This window comes from Callorhinchus milii, unplaced genomic scaffold, assembly GCF_018977255.1.
Source record: "Callorhinchus milii isolate IMCB2004 unplaced genomic scaffold, IMCB_Cmil_1.0 Scaffold8, whole genome shotgun sequence".
Taxonomy (NCBI): Eukaryota; Metazoa; Chordata; class Chondrichthyes; order Chimaeriformes; family Callorhinchidae; genus Callorhinchus; species Callorhinchus milii.
The window spans coordinates 14267102-14285031 of NW_024704749.1; the positions used below are offsets into that span (position 1 = coordinate 14267102).

The following is a 17930-nucleotide window of genomic DNA, read 5'->3' on the forward strand; positions in this document are numbered from 1 at the left end:
GGCTTATTAAGAACGGATTAAGTAATCTGGGAGGAAACGGCGGTAAAACAGGAATAAAAAGGGGAGAGAGAGCGCGGCTCAGTGCAGAGACCCGCAAGCTGTTTGTTTGTAACCATAACCACAGCCTGTTTTCCCCCGTGCTTTCATTTAGATTGTTAGTGCTCCTGTAACTCATCACAATTAATTAAAGCCAACCGCCCCGCAATACTAAGCAGGCTGCAGTGTTTTACAATACTCCCTTGGCTTCGTGGAAGAAGCACTGTTACTGTTGCTTTCTCAGACGCTTTCTCGTTGGTTCCTTTAATTACGAAGTGCGGCGATTTTTGCCTGTGTTGACCTCAGGGACGAGGTTAGTTACCTTTAACCTTTGCATTCGAAGCCCCCCCCGCCCCCGCCTCCCTCTAACACGGTTGCTAATGCTTGTCGCGTGCGGGGAAACGTACGAGTTGGGAGTGGGTCAGGAGGGTTGCGGTACAGAGAAGCGCAGTAACGCTGTTAGATTTCCGAGGCTGTATCCCAATTGTTATTGTGCGACGCTCATGTTGAATCGGTTTCTCGCGGTTTCTGGCAGTATCTCCCCCTGCAGATTTTGAGTTTGGGAGACCTTCCCCTGTAAATAAGTGGCATTAAAACGGGGCAGAGCAGCAGATGCCCCTCGCAAAAGGGAGGTTGCAGATACGAATCATTAGAGCGCAATAAAAGTTGAATTATCAAAGAAACAGCCCTCGATCTCTTTAAGCACCGTCCCTCCTCCCACCCCGACCATACGCCACTCAGTCAGACGAGGCACCGGTTCTAATAAGTTGTTGCAGTGCTTTACAGTCTGCTGCAGATGTGGAATCTGCTGTTCGTTGGCATTAGGGTTCTTTGAAGGTAGAGATGCAGAGCAGGAAACATCAGATGTTGTAACAGCCTTCAGGAACAGGGGTGAAATTTGCGGCGCTTTACAGTGCATTCCTGCCGATAAGCACGGCGGAGATTTACACGCAGTGACATGAGGATCGCAAGGAATGTCTCAGGAATACAGTGCAGTTTGCACTTAAACAGCGTCTTTCACGTCAGGAGGATGGGGGTGGGAGGGGTGGGTGGGGGTTAGGCGGGGGCCTGCGGGGAGGTGGGGTGGGGGGCGGAGGGAAAGATGACAGAGGGGTTTGTTTCACCACACAGTGCTGGGCGGGAGCAAGGATTCATATCCCACTTGCACCAAATTGGTTTCAAGGGAATTGGTTGAAGGACGCAATCCGGAAACTATTTTGGGTGCTAAGTAACAATAATGGTAGGACATTGAGGAAATGGTGGGAGGTGGGTGGGCTGGGGGAGGGGAGGTGGTTGGAGGGGGGAAGAGTAGGGAATTAGGATGGGGTTGATTTGCTTCATTGCAGGAGTAAGGGATGAAGTTAACACAATAGGTGGGACAAGTCGCTTGTGCACCGTAGGTTTCCCAGGTTCTGTGGAGTTAATTCTTCTCAATATATTTTTATCTTTTAAAAAAGGAAGATCAGAGTTGAAAATGTACTCTTAATGTGCAAAATATATACCCTCCTCTCCTCCCCGCCACACACCACACCGCCCTCCCCACCTCCACACCACACCGCCCCCCCCCACACCACACCACTATCACGACTGACAGAGGGGGAAGCAAACCTTCAGGATTGATGGTGTAACGCTTACATCTGTGTTGCAGCAGTGCAAACATTCTGCTTCCAACAAAACCCCAAACCCCCTCCCCCCACCCCTCTGAACGTGAATCAATATCACATTGCCTGCCCCTAAATCGCTTCTGCGCTCTCACATTTCCGTACCAAGTCAACACTGCAACTGCAGTGTAAAGGATGGGGTGTTAAATCAACCAAATTGATCACCTTGGGGACCACCCGTGAGGGGAGAGGAGGGGAGAGAGGGTCTGGAGGAGCGGGGTGGGGAGGCGCTCCATAGACTCGAGGACATTCCATTTCTTGTCACTTTATGAAAACTTTTTTTTTTTCGCTTCCATTCTTCCATTGATCTTCAGGGAGCGGTTGGCTCGCTTTGTATCTCCAGAAGATTGTTAGCGGGGGGTGTGTGGGGGGGAATAAAGGGGAATGGAGAGAGGGAGCGGGGGTGTTGGTGATGGGGAAATAACCTCAGCTCAAGCTAAAGACAACACGCTGTTTTCATAAATTGGTTAAACCCCTGCGGTCACTCTCTTCTCTCTCTCAAGAGTTTTTTTTTTTTTTTGCTCGGTTTGAAAGCAAAGTTGATCGTTTCGACCCAGCGAGAGAGCGCGAGAGCGCGAGAGGGAAATAAAAAAGCAGGAATAACAATTTTTAGGAATTCCAGTGTCCTGACTTGACCCGAGCAGAACATGAAAGTGCAGCAGGAGGGAAGGCAAGGGGAGGAGAGGAGGGGGGACGTTAGAGGGGGAACCAGAGGGAAACTGGGGAGCTTGCCCAACTCCTGTCATTGAAAGAAACCCTTGATAATTTTTAAACAAGACCATTTGTTGGAGCATTCTACCTGAAGATTTATAATTGAAATAATATGCTTGCGTAAAACATGTATTGAACAACATTTTTCTTTCCCCCCCCCCACCCCCTCTGTCTTTCCGTTCCCTCTCCTCTCCTCGCCTTGTTGACCAGGGATGTACGAGTGTAAGAATGTCCCCTCTTAATTTGTTTGTGGACTTTTCACAGATAAAAATTAAACCTGTTTTTCCCTCCCCTCCTCTCACTCCCCTTCCCTCCCTCTCTTTTTGCCCCTCTCTCTCACACACACACACACACACACACACACACGCTCGCACGCTTTGCTTATTTGAGCGAAATTCTCAGAAAGTACAACATTGTAAACTGTGTTATATAATTGCGTTGGCCTCGTGTCAGGCTCACTTCCCCGTGTAAACAGAGCTCTCCGGCTCCTGTGCCATCCTGTGCAACCTTCAGCTTCAACAGGGGAGGCTGTCTCCGAGCTGGTGGAAAACAACCACTCAAACACTTATATTCCAGAGCACTTATGAAGGAAAAATAACCCATTCTTCCAAGAAAGCACCCATGATGTTTCTTATGATTTTTATGACTCGTGTGGTGATATTTATTGTTTGTGTTTTTTTTCCTTCCTTCGTTGGTTACCTTCAGTCGTGATCTAATTTGGTTTTTTAAAAGGAATCGCACCCAATGGGGAGGGAAGGAGGGAGGTTGGGAGGGGAGTCAGAGGGTTGCAGAAGGGGCAAAACGTGGAGCGAGGCAGTCGTGGTTAAACAGAATTGTGCAAGTGAGGACTTTCTAACGGTCCTCTGCGGCTTCCAAAGCGTTTCGCAGGTAGTTGCCGCAAGTGTAGTGACTTGATGTTTTTTTATTTTCAGAATCAACCGGGTCACGGTGGTGGTGGGGGGTGGGGGAGGAGGAGGTAGTGGGAGTGGAAGAGGGGGAAAAAGAAATCAAAGCTCATGAGGGTCCCAGGTGAGTGGCTCAATGCGGTTCGGTCAATCGAGTATTCAACCAGCCTCAGGTCTGCCCATTCTGTTGGACGTTTAAAAAAAGTTCCCACGGTATTATTAGAAGGGAGAATGGGGAGCATTCCCTATATCTCTTGCCAATATTTGTCCTTGATCTAACACTCCCCTCCTGTCCCCCAAAAAACCTGTCCTGCACGTTGGATGTATCATGATAAGGCGCTATGTCAAATGCAAGGATGGTTATTACCTGACCAACAATTTATATTTATATAGCGCCCCGCCATGCAGGAGGGGAGAGTCCCAGAGCGCTTTGTGTTTGAGCGACACTGACTCAGTGCAGCTGCCAGCAATAGCCAGCGGTGGCTACTCTCCAAAGCAACTCGTTGCACACACATTGTGCGCGATCGTAGCCCTGGGGTTGGGGGTGTGTGGACGAGACCCCCCCACCTCCCAGCTCATTGGTGTCAACATCAGAGGAAAGGTAGAGAGCAGGCTGCCCCTTTCTGCATCGCCCTCCATTGAGTGGGCCTGAGTGTGTGGGGGTGGGGGGCGTGTTACTTCTCTCCCTTCTATTGAGATCTGGGCAGCAGACCAGACAATAATACAGGGCTAGGGGTGGTGGTGGTGGTAGGGGTGGGGGGGGAGGGCGGGGGAGTGAGGAAAGGGGGTGCGGAACAGGGGGCTGAGGACGAAAAATAATAAAAAATGGGGGTTCATAACCTCTGAATGAAAATAAAGAACATCTGTGTTTAATTAGAGACACAGTAGCCAGTGGTAGTTAAAAAGTACTTGAAGTGGAATACAGCTGTCAATTTTTAGAGGGAAGGAAACTCCAAGAATGGGATCGCCCCAGTCTTTAAGCAGAGAGTAGCCCGGCCGAGGAGAGTTTGATAAATCAGATAGCCGTGACCCGAGACAGCCCTGATACCCAGAGTAAGGCCGTGCCCTGATCAGAGCCTACATGTGTCAGGGAGGCAACTGATGGACTTAACCGGAGCTATTTAAGAAGCAAAACATTATTGTCGTCAGATCTGTGCTGACTTTGCTCTCACCCCAAATGGTAGCTTGTTCAAATAGCATTGGTTGATGATGTATGGCACATAGCAGGGTTTGAAGGGAGGGCCTCGTGCGTGTGTATGTGGTCTAAATGGTGAGGGTGGTGAGACAGGTCAAACAACGCTAATTGCTACTATTCAAAGTCTCCTTATTCCTGTTTGCTTATCAATGAATGGTGATTCCCCCCGATGAGAGTATCAAGGAAACGGAAATGAAAGGGATTCTGTGTACGGTGTAGCATTGAGAAAAAGGTTAAATATACAGTGATAACTGGATTAGCCCAGGATACTGCAATGATCATCTTGTTTTCGTGTATCGCTTTACCCAGAGGATAACTCACAATTTGAACTGTTTGTCAGGAAGGGTGGGTGGGTGGGTGGGTGAGGAACTTGGGCGTTGTGATGGGAATGGGAGTCGGTGGTGGGGGGGAAGCTGGCATTCTGGAAGGATGAGATCAAATGAGCTGAAGGGTCTTCTTCATCTGAATCTTAAGTGATCTCGTGAAACGATCACCTTAAACCATCGCTCCCACACAAATGAGGTTTCCCAGCCATTACTTCCAATGAAGTTGGTGCAAAGAGAGAGAGAGAGAGAGAGAGAGAGAAAAGTTTGATGTTAAAGCTAGCTATAAATTCACTCTCTGTTATTTTTTGTTGTTGGAAATGTTCCTGCAAAGCTCCACTCCCTATTGAAAACAAATAGAATCAGATGCAGAAACACCCAGATCTGAAAGGGAAAACACGCCTGCTAATTTTAGCAATTTCCTTCTCAATGTCTGGATTTGCTGCCCGTAATGTCAGCGTTGCTGACAATGGGTGTTCATGTTTGTTTGGAAACCTGGTCCGAAGTGAGTGTCTCGTTTTAGCGCAGCGATTAGGGTGGACTTTCCTCTCGAAGCTACAGCCCAGACGCTGTGAGCAAAGCCAATCTGAACGGGATTTTTAAAAAATACAATGTTATCGCAGAGGTGGCTGGACAGTTGGTTCGTCAACAACAGTTTGGGACCTAAATCTGGAACTCAAACCCTCCTCTTGCTGCATGGCTCACCCTGCTCTGAAGGTGCCCGTCAGCTGCGATACAAAGAACCTTAGAAAGACCTTACTGATCGTGGCGGTGTCAAGGGGCGGACGTCCCTGCCAAAGCAGGGGACAAAACAGAGGGTGAGACAGGCAGCCTATCTTGTTCATAGTAATCCTTGCTTTTAATAATAATAATCCTTGCATTTGGTAAAGCGCCTTATTACGTCGTCGAGACGTCTCTAAACGTTTGATATATGTCACGCTTTATCACATCAGCAAAAGTCTCCAAAGCCTTCACAGGATTTTCTGTCAAGTGTGTCGACTTGTATATATTTGTTGGCGAATGTGGAAGCCAATTTGCCCGCGTCAATGTCCCACAAACACCCACAGCAGCGTGTAGGTGCTGGTGACTGTTTTTAATTTCGGGTGTACTGCCTCCGAGTCCGATCCCATTCCCACTCAAACTCCTCACGTAAACTATCAGCGGGGAACTCTGTGTTAGCAATTAGCAGCAAAAGCCAGTTTCTTTATTGCTCCTGAACCCAGGGCACTTGTACTTTTTTTTTGACGAGATGCTGATCAATGTACCAGTGCCCAGAAACCCACCAAACAGCCACATGTCAAAGAGAAATGGATGGTTTCTATTAAATAGGAATAGATTTGTTCCTGATTCGGCCAGCGAGTCGGGAACTTAAGCTCACATTTAAGGTGATCATCGTAACAAAAAACATTAGAGGAGAGAAATAAAATTACGCAGGAGGTGTTGAGAAGGAACAAATTGTCTGGCACAGATCACAGTTGAATCCCTGGATTCTTTTCAAGGGGAATTGGATGGATTTTGGAACCAGGTATGAGGAATGCACAGGTTAGATTAATAATAATCATTCTAACCCTTGCATTTGATACAGCGCCTTATCACGTCTTCGAGATGTCTCAAAGCGCTTCACAGAATATATTATAAAGTGAATTGACTGTATATTTTGTGGGCAAAACGCGGCAGCCAATTGCGCACAGCGATTTACATTTAGATCGTGCCTTTCACACCAGGAGGAGGTCTCCAAGTGCCAAATGGCCCATTTCTGCATTCAACGGTATTTACTCACTCACATCTGGTGGTATTGGCTCTATCCGACATGTTGACCTAAAAAAGGATGGAGCTCTACCATTACTGTTTGTAAGTTGGCAGCAAGAGATGGGAAACGATGCGAGGCTTCGAGCAAAGACAGGACGTGTCGGCCTCGTGAGGATTCCGTACATATTTCAAAAGAGTACTTTACTATTGTGTACGTCCGGCATTTTAACCATTTGCCACAAAAACATTGCAAATTGCAACATGCTTTGATAATAAGAGAGTGGGCGAGTATCTGGATAATATTTAAAGTCACATTCTGCTCACAATCAAAATACCTCAATGGCTTCAGTCTCGCTGCATGTTACAATCCAAGGGTCGAGGAGTTTATAGAAAATTTTTCGACGAAACCACACACAAAAATATTGTTGCTTAACCACTGCGATGAAAGGGAATTGAAATAGAATATGGTTTTTCTAGTGCTGCTTTTAACTACACATATATATATATATGTGTATATAAGCAAATTGTCACACAACATGTGAAAATAGACAATCGAAAGCTTGATCCAATTGAGGTTACTGTGGATTTTTTTTAGAAGGAAACACCAAGTTTATTTTAATTTTACTTTCAAAACAAAGGCCTGGGAACCTGGACGTTGTGTGGTTCGCCTTTATTTCAGGGTGTGTGAAAGTTGGACTTTTTCCTGAATTATGCACCAAAAATCCTTCATAACAATAAACCTTGCGTTTGACGAAATACTTGTAGCGTCAAAACATCACAAAAAAAAAGCAGACCATTCTCGCGAACTTGTGAAACATTAATTCCCACCTGAAGAGGTGGACGTTTAAAGATGCCATGAGATATCAAGGGTTTCTATCAAAGTGGCTAACGATGAGATGAAATTCTGTTTTCAGCCTGAAACGTCAATGACAGTGACTTGCACAGACGGGAAATGGAGCAAGCAAGTGACCTGTGAGCCGGTGGATTGTGGCATTCCTGACCAGTACCACGTCTACCCTGCAATCTTCTCCTGCCCTGACGGGACCACGTTTGGCAAAAAATGCACCTTTCAATGTCGGCCACCAGCCCAACTGAAAGGTAAGCTCCAGAGTCCACCCAACCCATCACCACCTCTTCCCCAGGGCCTGGGAAATAATGGCATCTCAACCACAGGGAGCAAAAGGCCACATGTGATGGGATAATTATCACGTCAAAAAATCGAGCTGATCCAATAACTGGCCTCGGAATGCTGCCCAATGCAGGACAGATTGGCATTGACAGGAGCACAAATTTTGACAAAAGTGTTCATTTTCACGTCACGTATCACCAGATCACGTCTTCGAGACATCTCAAAGCGCTTCACAGTATATACTGTCAAGTGAATTGACTGTATATTTTGTGGGTGAAATTATACATATATATATCTCAAGAAATGTTCCAATTCTGATATTTCTGTCAAAATTGTAACCAACAGAGAATTTGCCAGATTTTCATTTAGGGAACCAGCCCTTTTATTGGGATGCTAACAAGTCCACACAGCTGTTAGTGGATACACAGATGTAGAAGTACTGTAAGAAACAGCTGAAGTCAAACGCATGCAAAGCACGGATTGCAGTTACTTTGGCTCCAATTCAACAAAGAAAAAAGAAACTGCGAGCCTATACATAAACAAGAAGTAAAGTCTACACACCTCATAAATGGCACAGTAAACCAGAAAGGATTCAGACTCGCTTAGCTCAGATGAAACATTTTTACCGAGTTTATAGCATGAAGTAATACAGAAAGTTGGAAGGATTCATGGGAATGAAAACACTGAGGCGTAACGGATCAAGTTTAACGAAATGAACCTCAGCTTCCTATGCAAAGGCGGATAAACTAAAAACAACAATATTTGATGTAGCACCTTTCACATTGGTTGGACGTCTCAAAGAGCTTCACAAGATATTATTGTTATGTACTGTGAAGTGTAGTGACTTTGTGCTTTAGGGGTGAGTGGACGTTTTGTGGGCTTGTCTTGTGTCAGTTTCTTGCCTGCAATAACGGTGCTGTGCTATGGTATCACAAAACCAAGCTAATTGGCCACATTCTACGCCCAATATGACCTTCCTAATATCAATTTTTAGATGGTCACAAAAAATTATTGCTACATAACTGGAATGGGTATATAATATACAATGTCTCATGGCTATATAAAGCACAAATGCAATGATTATTATTGTATTATTTATTACTATTGATGGGTTACCAGTAAGGGTGGGCTAAGGCCACAGCACTGCAACTCACACTGCTGTGTGCAAATTGATTGCTGCATTCACCCAAAAACTGCACAGTCACTACACTTTAGGGAAATCCTGCCCACATTGCTGAGGTCTGAATGGTTGAAACGCAGGCTACGGAGTGCACATAAGCCCTCCCTAGAATTAAATAAGAGATCAGAAGTGAGGTGTAGATGGAAAATGGGCCGTGTGATCTCATCCGTTCTGAGCACTCACCCGTAACAAGTCTTCCTACTGCATCATAACATAATAATAATCCTGGGATTTGATATAACACCTTATCACGTCTTGGAGTCATCTCTCAAAGCGCTTCACAGAATATGCTGTAAATTGAATTGACTATATTTTGTGGGCAAAGCAGATGAGGCCTCGAGCAGGTATCCCGTTTCCTTTAGACAGAGGGCTACTGGTTGCCTTCTGTGCAAAAGATACACTTGCTGTGGACTGTCCTGAAATTGCCCCATATAAACCCTGAACCCCCGTGCGCCCCTGCCCTGCTGGCTTGGCGTATTCGAGAATAAAAAAAACACAACGAACAAGGTGGGCGACAATTCACTGATATGACCAGCGTATCGTATGTCATTTCAGCAACTGAACAAAGAGAAGCAAGGAGAGGGTGCCAAGGATAATGAGGGATAGTTTGTACTGGATTTCAGACGTACAAGTGCGTAACGATCACAGTGCCTCTTGCCTGGTGCGTGTGAGGTGCTTACAGAACCTATTGCTTCAGATTCAACTCAGTTGCACATTACTCGCGTCACCGTGTGCTCAATCCAGTTCAAACTCCTTACATGTGGAACGTCTAAACCTTTCCAATAAAAGTATTTATTTAAAATTTATTGTTAATAACAAAAACATTTTTTGTTATTAAAGTCACTTACCCCCTCCCTCCCTATCGCCAACTCCCCCCCCAGTAAATATTCACATGTATCAAGCCAACGTGATTATTTATTGGAAACATATCGATTTAAACAAAACCATAATAGTTTTTTTTGCCATTAGTAACTTGAAGAACTTAGTGGGAGGGTGCATGCCAACACAAGCAAACAGTTCAAGGTTGAAGAGCAGAAAATGGGAGAGAGTTATTCTTAAGTAAATGTCATAGATATGTTTTGTGCTATAAAACAGCGTGCTGTTGTGGTTTATAACAGCGTGTACAGGATATGCGTTTCAGAGGTACTGTGAACAATTTGCTTTCCAAAGCCTTGTGCCAGTAGTTCCAATAAGGTTGGTTAGCTCCTAGTAGATTAGGGCATTCTGTGCCAAAACAAGCCGTACAGTTGGACTAATACTGTATACTGTTCTGCAGGGACCAATAAAAGTCTGACCTGCCTAGACGATGGACTCTGGTCTTTCCCTGAGGCTCTTTGTGAACTGATGTGTTTAGCTCCTTCTGCTGTGCCCAACGCGATATTTCAAAGCAGCCACTGCCAACAAGAGAGGCACAAAGTTGGCTCATCGTGCAAGTACAAGTGCAAGCCAGGTTACCATGTTCCTAACCCCTTGAAAAAGATAAGGAAGTAAGTAGAACTAATGTGCGGTGATGTACATATATGGCTGATTGTTTGCCAGGGGGGTGGGGGCGTTGGGTGTGGTGGGCACTCCTGCTCTCTCACTCTCGTTAAGATCAGCTCAGGGTAAAGCGGTTGGGTGTCCAAGGATCAAAGCCTGCGTTGCCAATGACATCATTCATTCCACTTCTACCTATAAACCCGATCGCCGTGATAATGTTGACATGTGAAAGCAAACTTTAGAAATTGGTTAAAGGTGTCGAAGTTATGAACTAACAAACAATTAGGGGCTGCCTTTAAAGCTGTACCACAAAAATGCGCAAAACCATTTGCTTGCATGCTAATATAGTGTTTAGTATTGGAACATAAAAACATTTACGAGAAAATTGCATTGTTTTTGGCAGCTCAGGACCAGACTGTAAGGACATTACCTTTTTTGGCATAGATTATCAGCAATAAGCCCTTTGATACTGAGTTGCGTTTAATTAATATCAGCCACCAAGCTTCTAAAATGCTGTTCGGTTGCCATACACACAGACACATACAAAATATAGGAGCTGAATTTATAACTAATAACTAAAGGATGCTTATATATATACACACACACACACTATTAAAAGGATGAGGAAACATGCTGTTTTTTTCCTTTATTTAAACCATTAAAATGAATTATACATGCTAATGGACTTTGCCGTGTGCGCAGTGTAGGGAAATTAATCCTGAGGAACTGACTTCACAGATCATCTTGCTGGCACTGAGAGATCTTCAGAATCCCACTGAGCATTCCTCAAGTCTCATGCATATTTAATTAAACACATTTAAGTAATGATACTGATAGATCATCTAAGTTAAAAGCCAAACACAGATAGAGATGCTGCTCTCAATCCTTCCCCCCTCTCCCCCGCCTCCTATCATGTCAGATTTTTATTAGAAGTGAACAAAAAAAAATGTCTGTACAATTGCATTTTCACTTGTGTTGGGAAGGAAGCTTTTCCTTCCATCTTCAAGAGGCGCAGAGCGTGGCCGAGGGGGCTGGAGAGCGGGGTGACGGCTCTAGCGTTTAATCCCGGTCTGTGCCGAGTTGGCGAAACTCACTGTGGAGAACAGTGAGATTCCTACAATCCTCCTCACCATCTCCATTCCCCACCACCATCACCACTGAACTGACTGCCCTACACACCCAAGTGTTAATTCTTTGGGTTCGAGCGTGCCAAGCTATCCGATTGTGGAGCAATAGCATCCAGAGGCTTTTTTTGGGGGGTGGTGGGGAGGGGAAAAAAAAGAGTTCTAGCAGAGTCACCATGTTTCACATCGGAACCTGGAAAGCGTCTGGAGGGGCCGCAGTGGATGTGAGAAGGCACCACCTCAAAAGGGCAAGGATTTTGCTCATTTTTTTTGTTTGTTTGTTTGTTTTTGCCGAAACAGGAGGACCTTTAAGATGCGCTGCACGGAGGACGGGAGCTGGCAGGAGGGGGCTTGCATCCCCGTGATGTGCGAGGCACTCCCAGACAAATTCCACGGCGTTCACCACTGCACCAACGGCTTCCAGTTCAACAGCGTCTGCTCGATAAACTGCAGCGAGGCCAAGGACTCTGTGAGTAGCCGACACGCGGGGCCTCTCGATCAGTGGAAAAGTTAGCGAACGAGCCTCTGAAGCAGGAGAACAATAAGGGAAAAATGTTGCTGCCTGCTCTCGCGTTCAAAAAAAAAAAAAGAAAAAAAAATTTCCTGGCAAATTTCACCTCGCAAAAAAGCTTTTACGGGCCTCTTTTTTTTCTCTCTCTCTCCTCCGCAATTTATAAGGGTTTTTCCCAGCAGGCTTGATTCACATGGTTGTCTGCGATTTTCTGGCCTACAATGCCAATGTAATCAGACACCAATTAATAGGGCCATGGTTAACAGGGATTTTCCTTCATAAGATGCTCACCGCCAATCCTGGTTCCCTCAATCCTTGGCCAGACACCTCGCTAAATCCCATTGTTCACATCAGCGCTAATGGCAATGATCTGTTCTATAGCATTGACCCACTGAAAAGTCTACAGGATCCAACCCTGTAATACCACATCATGCGGCTCTTACCTCCAGTGAATTTAACAAACGAGGACAATAAAAAAAAAGTTTAATTCTTGCAACTTTTTTTTTAATGAAACAAAAACACTCTGAAACGAGGCAAGCCTCCTTGTAAATAAAGTAGGGTCCGTTCGCATAGCTGCGGGTTCCAGCGCACACCTTCCCTATGATGTCAACACGCAATGAAATCCTATGCTGCGTTTAGTGGAAACTCTCAGTCGTGTTGGTATGCAGCGATTTCACTACCAAACATGCAGGGCGACTCCACACCCTCCCACTGTCCACTCTCTGTGATCTCTTGTAACCTACACCACACCTCCACCCACCCCCCACCACCGCATGGAATTAAATTGAGTCGTTTAGATCCAGAACGATTCCAGGTTCGATCTCTAGTCCGCACTGAATTAACTGATCTTAGTCGTTGCGAAACTTGGTGCCTTTGGCATCTCTGAGCTTGCTAACCCCAGGGGTAGGGTAGGTCGTGATGAGAGAGAGAGAGATAGAGGGGAAATACGTCAGCAAACTTATCATTATTGTTCACTCAACCCTGCTGAAAACTGTACACATGTGGATATTAGGCAAAGATGAGCTGGCTTGGCAGCTACTCTTCCTCTCTCTTCCCCTCCCAATAAATGGCTTACCAATGCTTACACAAGAGAGGTTTGGATGAAGAAAGCCCTTTGGCTCATTTGATCTAATTCTTCCAGAAAACCCATCCTACCATCTATCCCATCACGACGTCAAGCTATTTCCTTTTAAGCAAGTCCAAGGCTTCCCCCCCTTTCCCTAACAACCTGTTCCAGTCGTTAATTACCCTCTGGGCAAAGTAACATTTCCCGCCGTCTCCTGAAATCACCCTTTGTATCCGAGAAGCTGTGGTCACGAGTAGCAGCCAACTTCAGACGTGCCGACCAGCCTTCGTGGGACCGTACCCAAGTCTTGATGTGGAATAGCACAAGCGCTCTATCAACTGCAAGGATTATTACTACTACTACTACATGTCACCTCTTCTCAAAACAAACACACATTGCTTTAACATTCAATTAGACTATATGTTTTTTAAAAAAAAACTATTTCTCATCAGCAACTACATTGTTTTCCACTGCATTCGATTAATAGGCGTTTTCTGCGAAATAGTTTTCTATGAAAGGGTTGGACGCTTCGCAATTGTTTCCCCCCCCACGGGAGGCTTGTAATTGTAGTGGAAGGTTCTCTGAAATGGAAAGCTTCCCGCTGTGTAGAACTGGCTCCAATTTGGTCAATTTCTTGAGTACCAGGAGTCCTGCAATGCCCGAGGGTGATGGCGTCCAATTTGAGCTGTTAAGACACGGCAGGTAGACAATGCCCCGACCACAAATAAAAACCTATTTCGCTGAATAGGGGCAAAGAGGTCAAACTATTTCGGTTATCAGAGCCGGTGGGCTTCCGACCGGATAGAGAGTGCAGTGGGGATTTGGGGAATGCTGTTCCCCTTTGGCCAGCGTCATCTGTGTGTGTGTGTGTGTGTGTGTGTGTGTGTGTGTGTGTGTGTGTGTGTGTGTGTGTGAGTGTGTGTTTCTCCTTCATTTTGGAATATCCTTGGGAAATTTCCATGATTCAAAATGTTCTCCGAATGCTTAGAATGTGCAGGAGAGAGAAAAAAAATTAGGGGAACAGCCCACTTCTTTTTCTTTCTTCAAACAAATCATTAAAAGCTCTGACTTCCCAAATTTCTACCCATCTCCCATTTTGACATCGATTCTGCTTTCAACTGCCTTTTTGGGGGCAGTGGGTTCCACATTTTCACACCCCACTTCGCTCCATGCGAAGAAATACATTCCGATCACATTTCTGAACTTGTTGCAGAGCGGGAGAGGATGGTGGAGTGGATTTCCGGGATGTTTTAAATCAAGGACCCCCCCCCATTAACACTTCCTTTCGACGAGTAGAACTGCACTCCAGAAGTAGATCCGAGCTGAGCCAGCCTGTGCGTTATATACACGCGCGGACGAGGATTATGATGGGATTACGAACCTGCCATTAGAGCACAGCCTCGTCAACCTTGGAGAGCTTCACTCGTCCTCGGTTTGAGGTCTGTACAGGATTCCAGCCATTGAAGGATGCAATTTTCCAAATGTTTTGCAGGAATCGATCCAGAATGTGGTCCGCTGCAGGAAAGACGGTACGTGGAATAGCTCGCTGATAGTCTGCAGTTCAATGAATGGAGAATGTGCACCACCTCATCGACTCAATGACCGGATCAGGCTGAACTGCACAGACGGTTACGGCATAGGTAAGCTCCACGTAAGCAGTGCTGTAGAGCTTCCGGGCAGGCTGGAAAATCCCCCTGGCATCAATGTGGTAGATTTTGCTGATGTCTCAACAACAGCAACAAGATTGCATTTATAGAGCGCCTTTCACGTCGGGACGACGTCCCAAGGCGCTGGACAGTTGGGTTGGGACCCGAGCATTGGGGGGAAAATGGTCAGGGGGAGGGAAGGGAGGGAGCGAGGAGGGGGGAAATGGTCAGGGTGAGGGGAGGGAGCGAGGAGCGGGTAGAGAGTCGAGAGGGGAGCTGAAGGCACGGTTGAAGAGAAAGGTCTCAGAGGGGAAAACAGAATAAAGACTCAGCTAAATATCACCTGGGGCATTATCAACTACAAATTCTGCAGTCACTACACTTTATATTAGAAATCCACTGAGACACTGAAAGATGCCGTTACCTTTCTACACTTACATAGTCACTACGCTTCAAGTGTAAGGTGCAGTGACTGTAATTGGTGGGCAAACCTCAGGAAAAGCTCATTCGCGGCGTCTTGGACGGCACATGTCAATATCAGCTAAAAACGTGTCTTTTTCTTTCAAGAGTTGCCGTGCCTTATGGTGAGCTCGAAGTACGGTAGTGTGATATGGCAGACTGGCACAGCATCTCTTTATGAGCGGGCTGGAGCTATGAGCATTTAAAAAAACGAGAGAGAGAGAGAGAGAGAGGAAAAAAAAGAGGCTCGGCTTTCATGTTTGAAACAGAATTTCCGAGCCTTTGTTGCAACTATAAATGCGTCCTGCTGCTGCTCTTGGTGACGATGCAGGAAAACATGCTTTGTGCTGCCAAGCCAACAGCCAGACTCGAGGCAGGCGGGTTTAATAGTGGCGAACCTTCGTCTTGGGGTGTGCGCTACGCAAAATGCCTGGAACAAACCTTCATTCCGTTCAAGAGAAGGCACAGCTGAACCCGTAAAAAATTCTCGTATGACCAGCCATTTGCTAAAGACTCGATCTCGACTCAGTCGCCTTTGCCGATCCAGGACTGAAGTCACTTGAGTTCCCTCTATAAAAGGTTTAAAACTAATTAGTATAAAACACTGCGGTGAATGCTAGGGCAAACCTGTCTTTACTGTTTATCCAGGCACGACTGATGTCTGATTTGTTAAGGAGCAGAGAGATTAGTCCTGTGTATGTGAGCTGGGGCTTGTGGAGCTATCCGTAGTGCTGTAATGCTCTTGCCCCATCAATTATGGACCAGCCTGCTCGCGTGGAATGTACTGACAGAACGCAAAGGAATTTCATGGCAAAACGTTTGCCTTGTGAATGATGAGGGGCAAGCGGGGGGTGGGGGGGGCAATGGGAAAGTGGGTGGGGGGGGGGTGGGAATATTCAAGGCACGTTTGAAAAAAAGAAAAAACTCTTTTTTTAATCCCCTCCCAAACTCTCCCCCAGGTGCTGAATGCACAGTGTCGTGTTTGCTCCGCCAAACCGACCCGGTTCTCTTAGCCAGCAACATGACCTCAGACGACGTGAAATATTGGATGAATCCTTCCAAGGCAAAGGTCAGTCACGAAGTAAAGCTCATCGAGTTAAATGAGACACTGCCCTGCGTGGAGGCTGCGATGTAAGTGCAAGTAGTTGTTGCCGTTGAAGTTGTTAAATGGCGACAACAATAGCTTGCGCTTATCGTAGCGGCCTTTACAAAGAGGGTTGCATCTCGGAGCGCTTAATCCTCTCTCGGATTAAACTTGTGTCAGAGAATTTTTCAGCCTTGTCCCTCCCCACACCCCCCCAATTGATAGAAACTGCGCAGCGCATTCAATGCTGTGGGAAGCATCAAGTGCAATCCATGCAGCGTGCCGTTGAATTACAGTCCTGTTCACTGCACGGTTCCTTTTATTTCTTGACTAGTGTTTTATGTAAACCGCCATGCGCCTTTGACAACATGAGCCAACCTTTTGGTCCACCACACCATTGGCAGTCTTTTCTCTGCGCAAGAAAAAAAATTGTGGCAAGGCACTTCACACTCAGGTCAGTGGTGAGGAGGATTTCACAATCGCAAGCCAAAATACCATTTATTTCACCCTAAATTAACAGTTGGCTAAATAAAGCTGTCGAGAAACATCTTTGGCGCACAGTCATGCAAAAAGACAATAATCGCGTCCGGACGACCACATCAGGCAGTGGGAACATGACTCTTTGTAAAGGAACACAGAAGTGAACGTGTGGCACAGTGTCACATGAAGGCTCTTCACACCAAGAGAAACAGACATACATACACACATGCGCACAGAAAAAAAAATGCCTAGAAAGAGATCCGCAGACAAAATAATATAAAAAATATTTTACTGTTAACAAATGTCCCGACCTCCGGTTTAATGAGGTATTCAGTTGGACGTGATGGGAGATTCAAAGCAACTCAAGTGAAAACTGGTAAACAGCAGCTGAACCTAGTCGGACCCAATTACAGTATGACTTGACATGGAGAACATTATCTGTATCTGCATTGGCCCATTATACAGATTGCCTCCACTCGCTCACTGCACTATTCCCCGACCAGCGCTACAGTAATTATGGACAGTCTAAAAAAATGAGTGAGAGAGGAGAGAGAGGGAACGTTATCTAAAAAGCAATTAGATGTGTGGCAAGTTAATGGAATGTAAATGGGATGGAGGAATTACAGGGTGTGGGGTAAGGGTAGGGAAGAAAGAGCAGAGTATTGCCTCAGTAAAACAAGTCTTTTTTTTCCCCCCATAGTAAAGGGGGATATTGGGGAAAAACAAACTCATCTGCCAGTGTTACTGACTCACACAAAAAAGGCATTGTGGGCTGAACAATACTGAACTTGAGCTACAGCGAACTCTGCTCGTCTGTGGGTTTAGGAAACCTGGTTGCGTCTGCACCTTTTACAGAGACTTAGAGAGAGAGAGATTGAGAAAAAAACCCTCAGAAAATCTGTTTGGCTTTTAGATCCTGTGTGTGCTGTTGCCATTTTTAATTGAAGTATCGCCTTTGACGTCAACACTTAATCATTAAAAGGCTGGATTTTTGCATTTTACTCTCTCGGTCATGGACAATTAAGTTCGCTGGCTGATTTCCAAATCTGTTATTTCAACACCCGGACTTTAGGAGAGAGAGAGAAAAAAAACAAAAACAGGTTCCATAAGTGGCACGATAGGATTCGAATATTAACTTAACTTTGGGCTTTCTGAGAAGCGACACTAAGCTCAACGCCATGAGTTGGTCAGA

General features: G+C 45.7%; 1 protein-coding gene across 1 annotated transcript in view; it reads left to right on the forward strand.

Annotated features, from left to right (window-relative positions):
• The window catches only part of LOC103180420 (pappalysin-1), a 196019-nt gene that overhangs the window by 150957 nt on the left and 27132 nt on the right, over positions 1-17930 (forward strand). The window contains exons 20-24 of the mRNA XM_007896253.2: positions 7495-7678; positions 10166-10376; positions 11793-11961; positions 14562-14709; positions 16134-16243. Of these exons, the coding sequence (XP_007894444.2) occupies positions 7495-7678; positions 10166-10376; positions 11793-11961; positions 14562-14709; positions 16134-16243 (822 nt within the window). The remainder of the gene's footprint in view (positions 1-7494; positions 7679-10165; positions 10377-11792; positions 11962-14561; positions 14710-16133; positions 16244-17930) is intronic.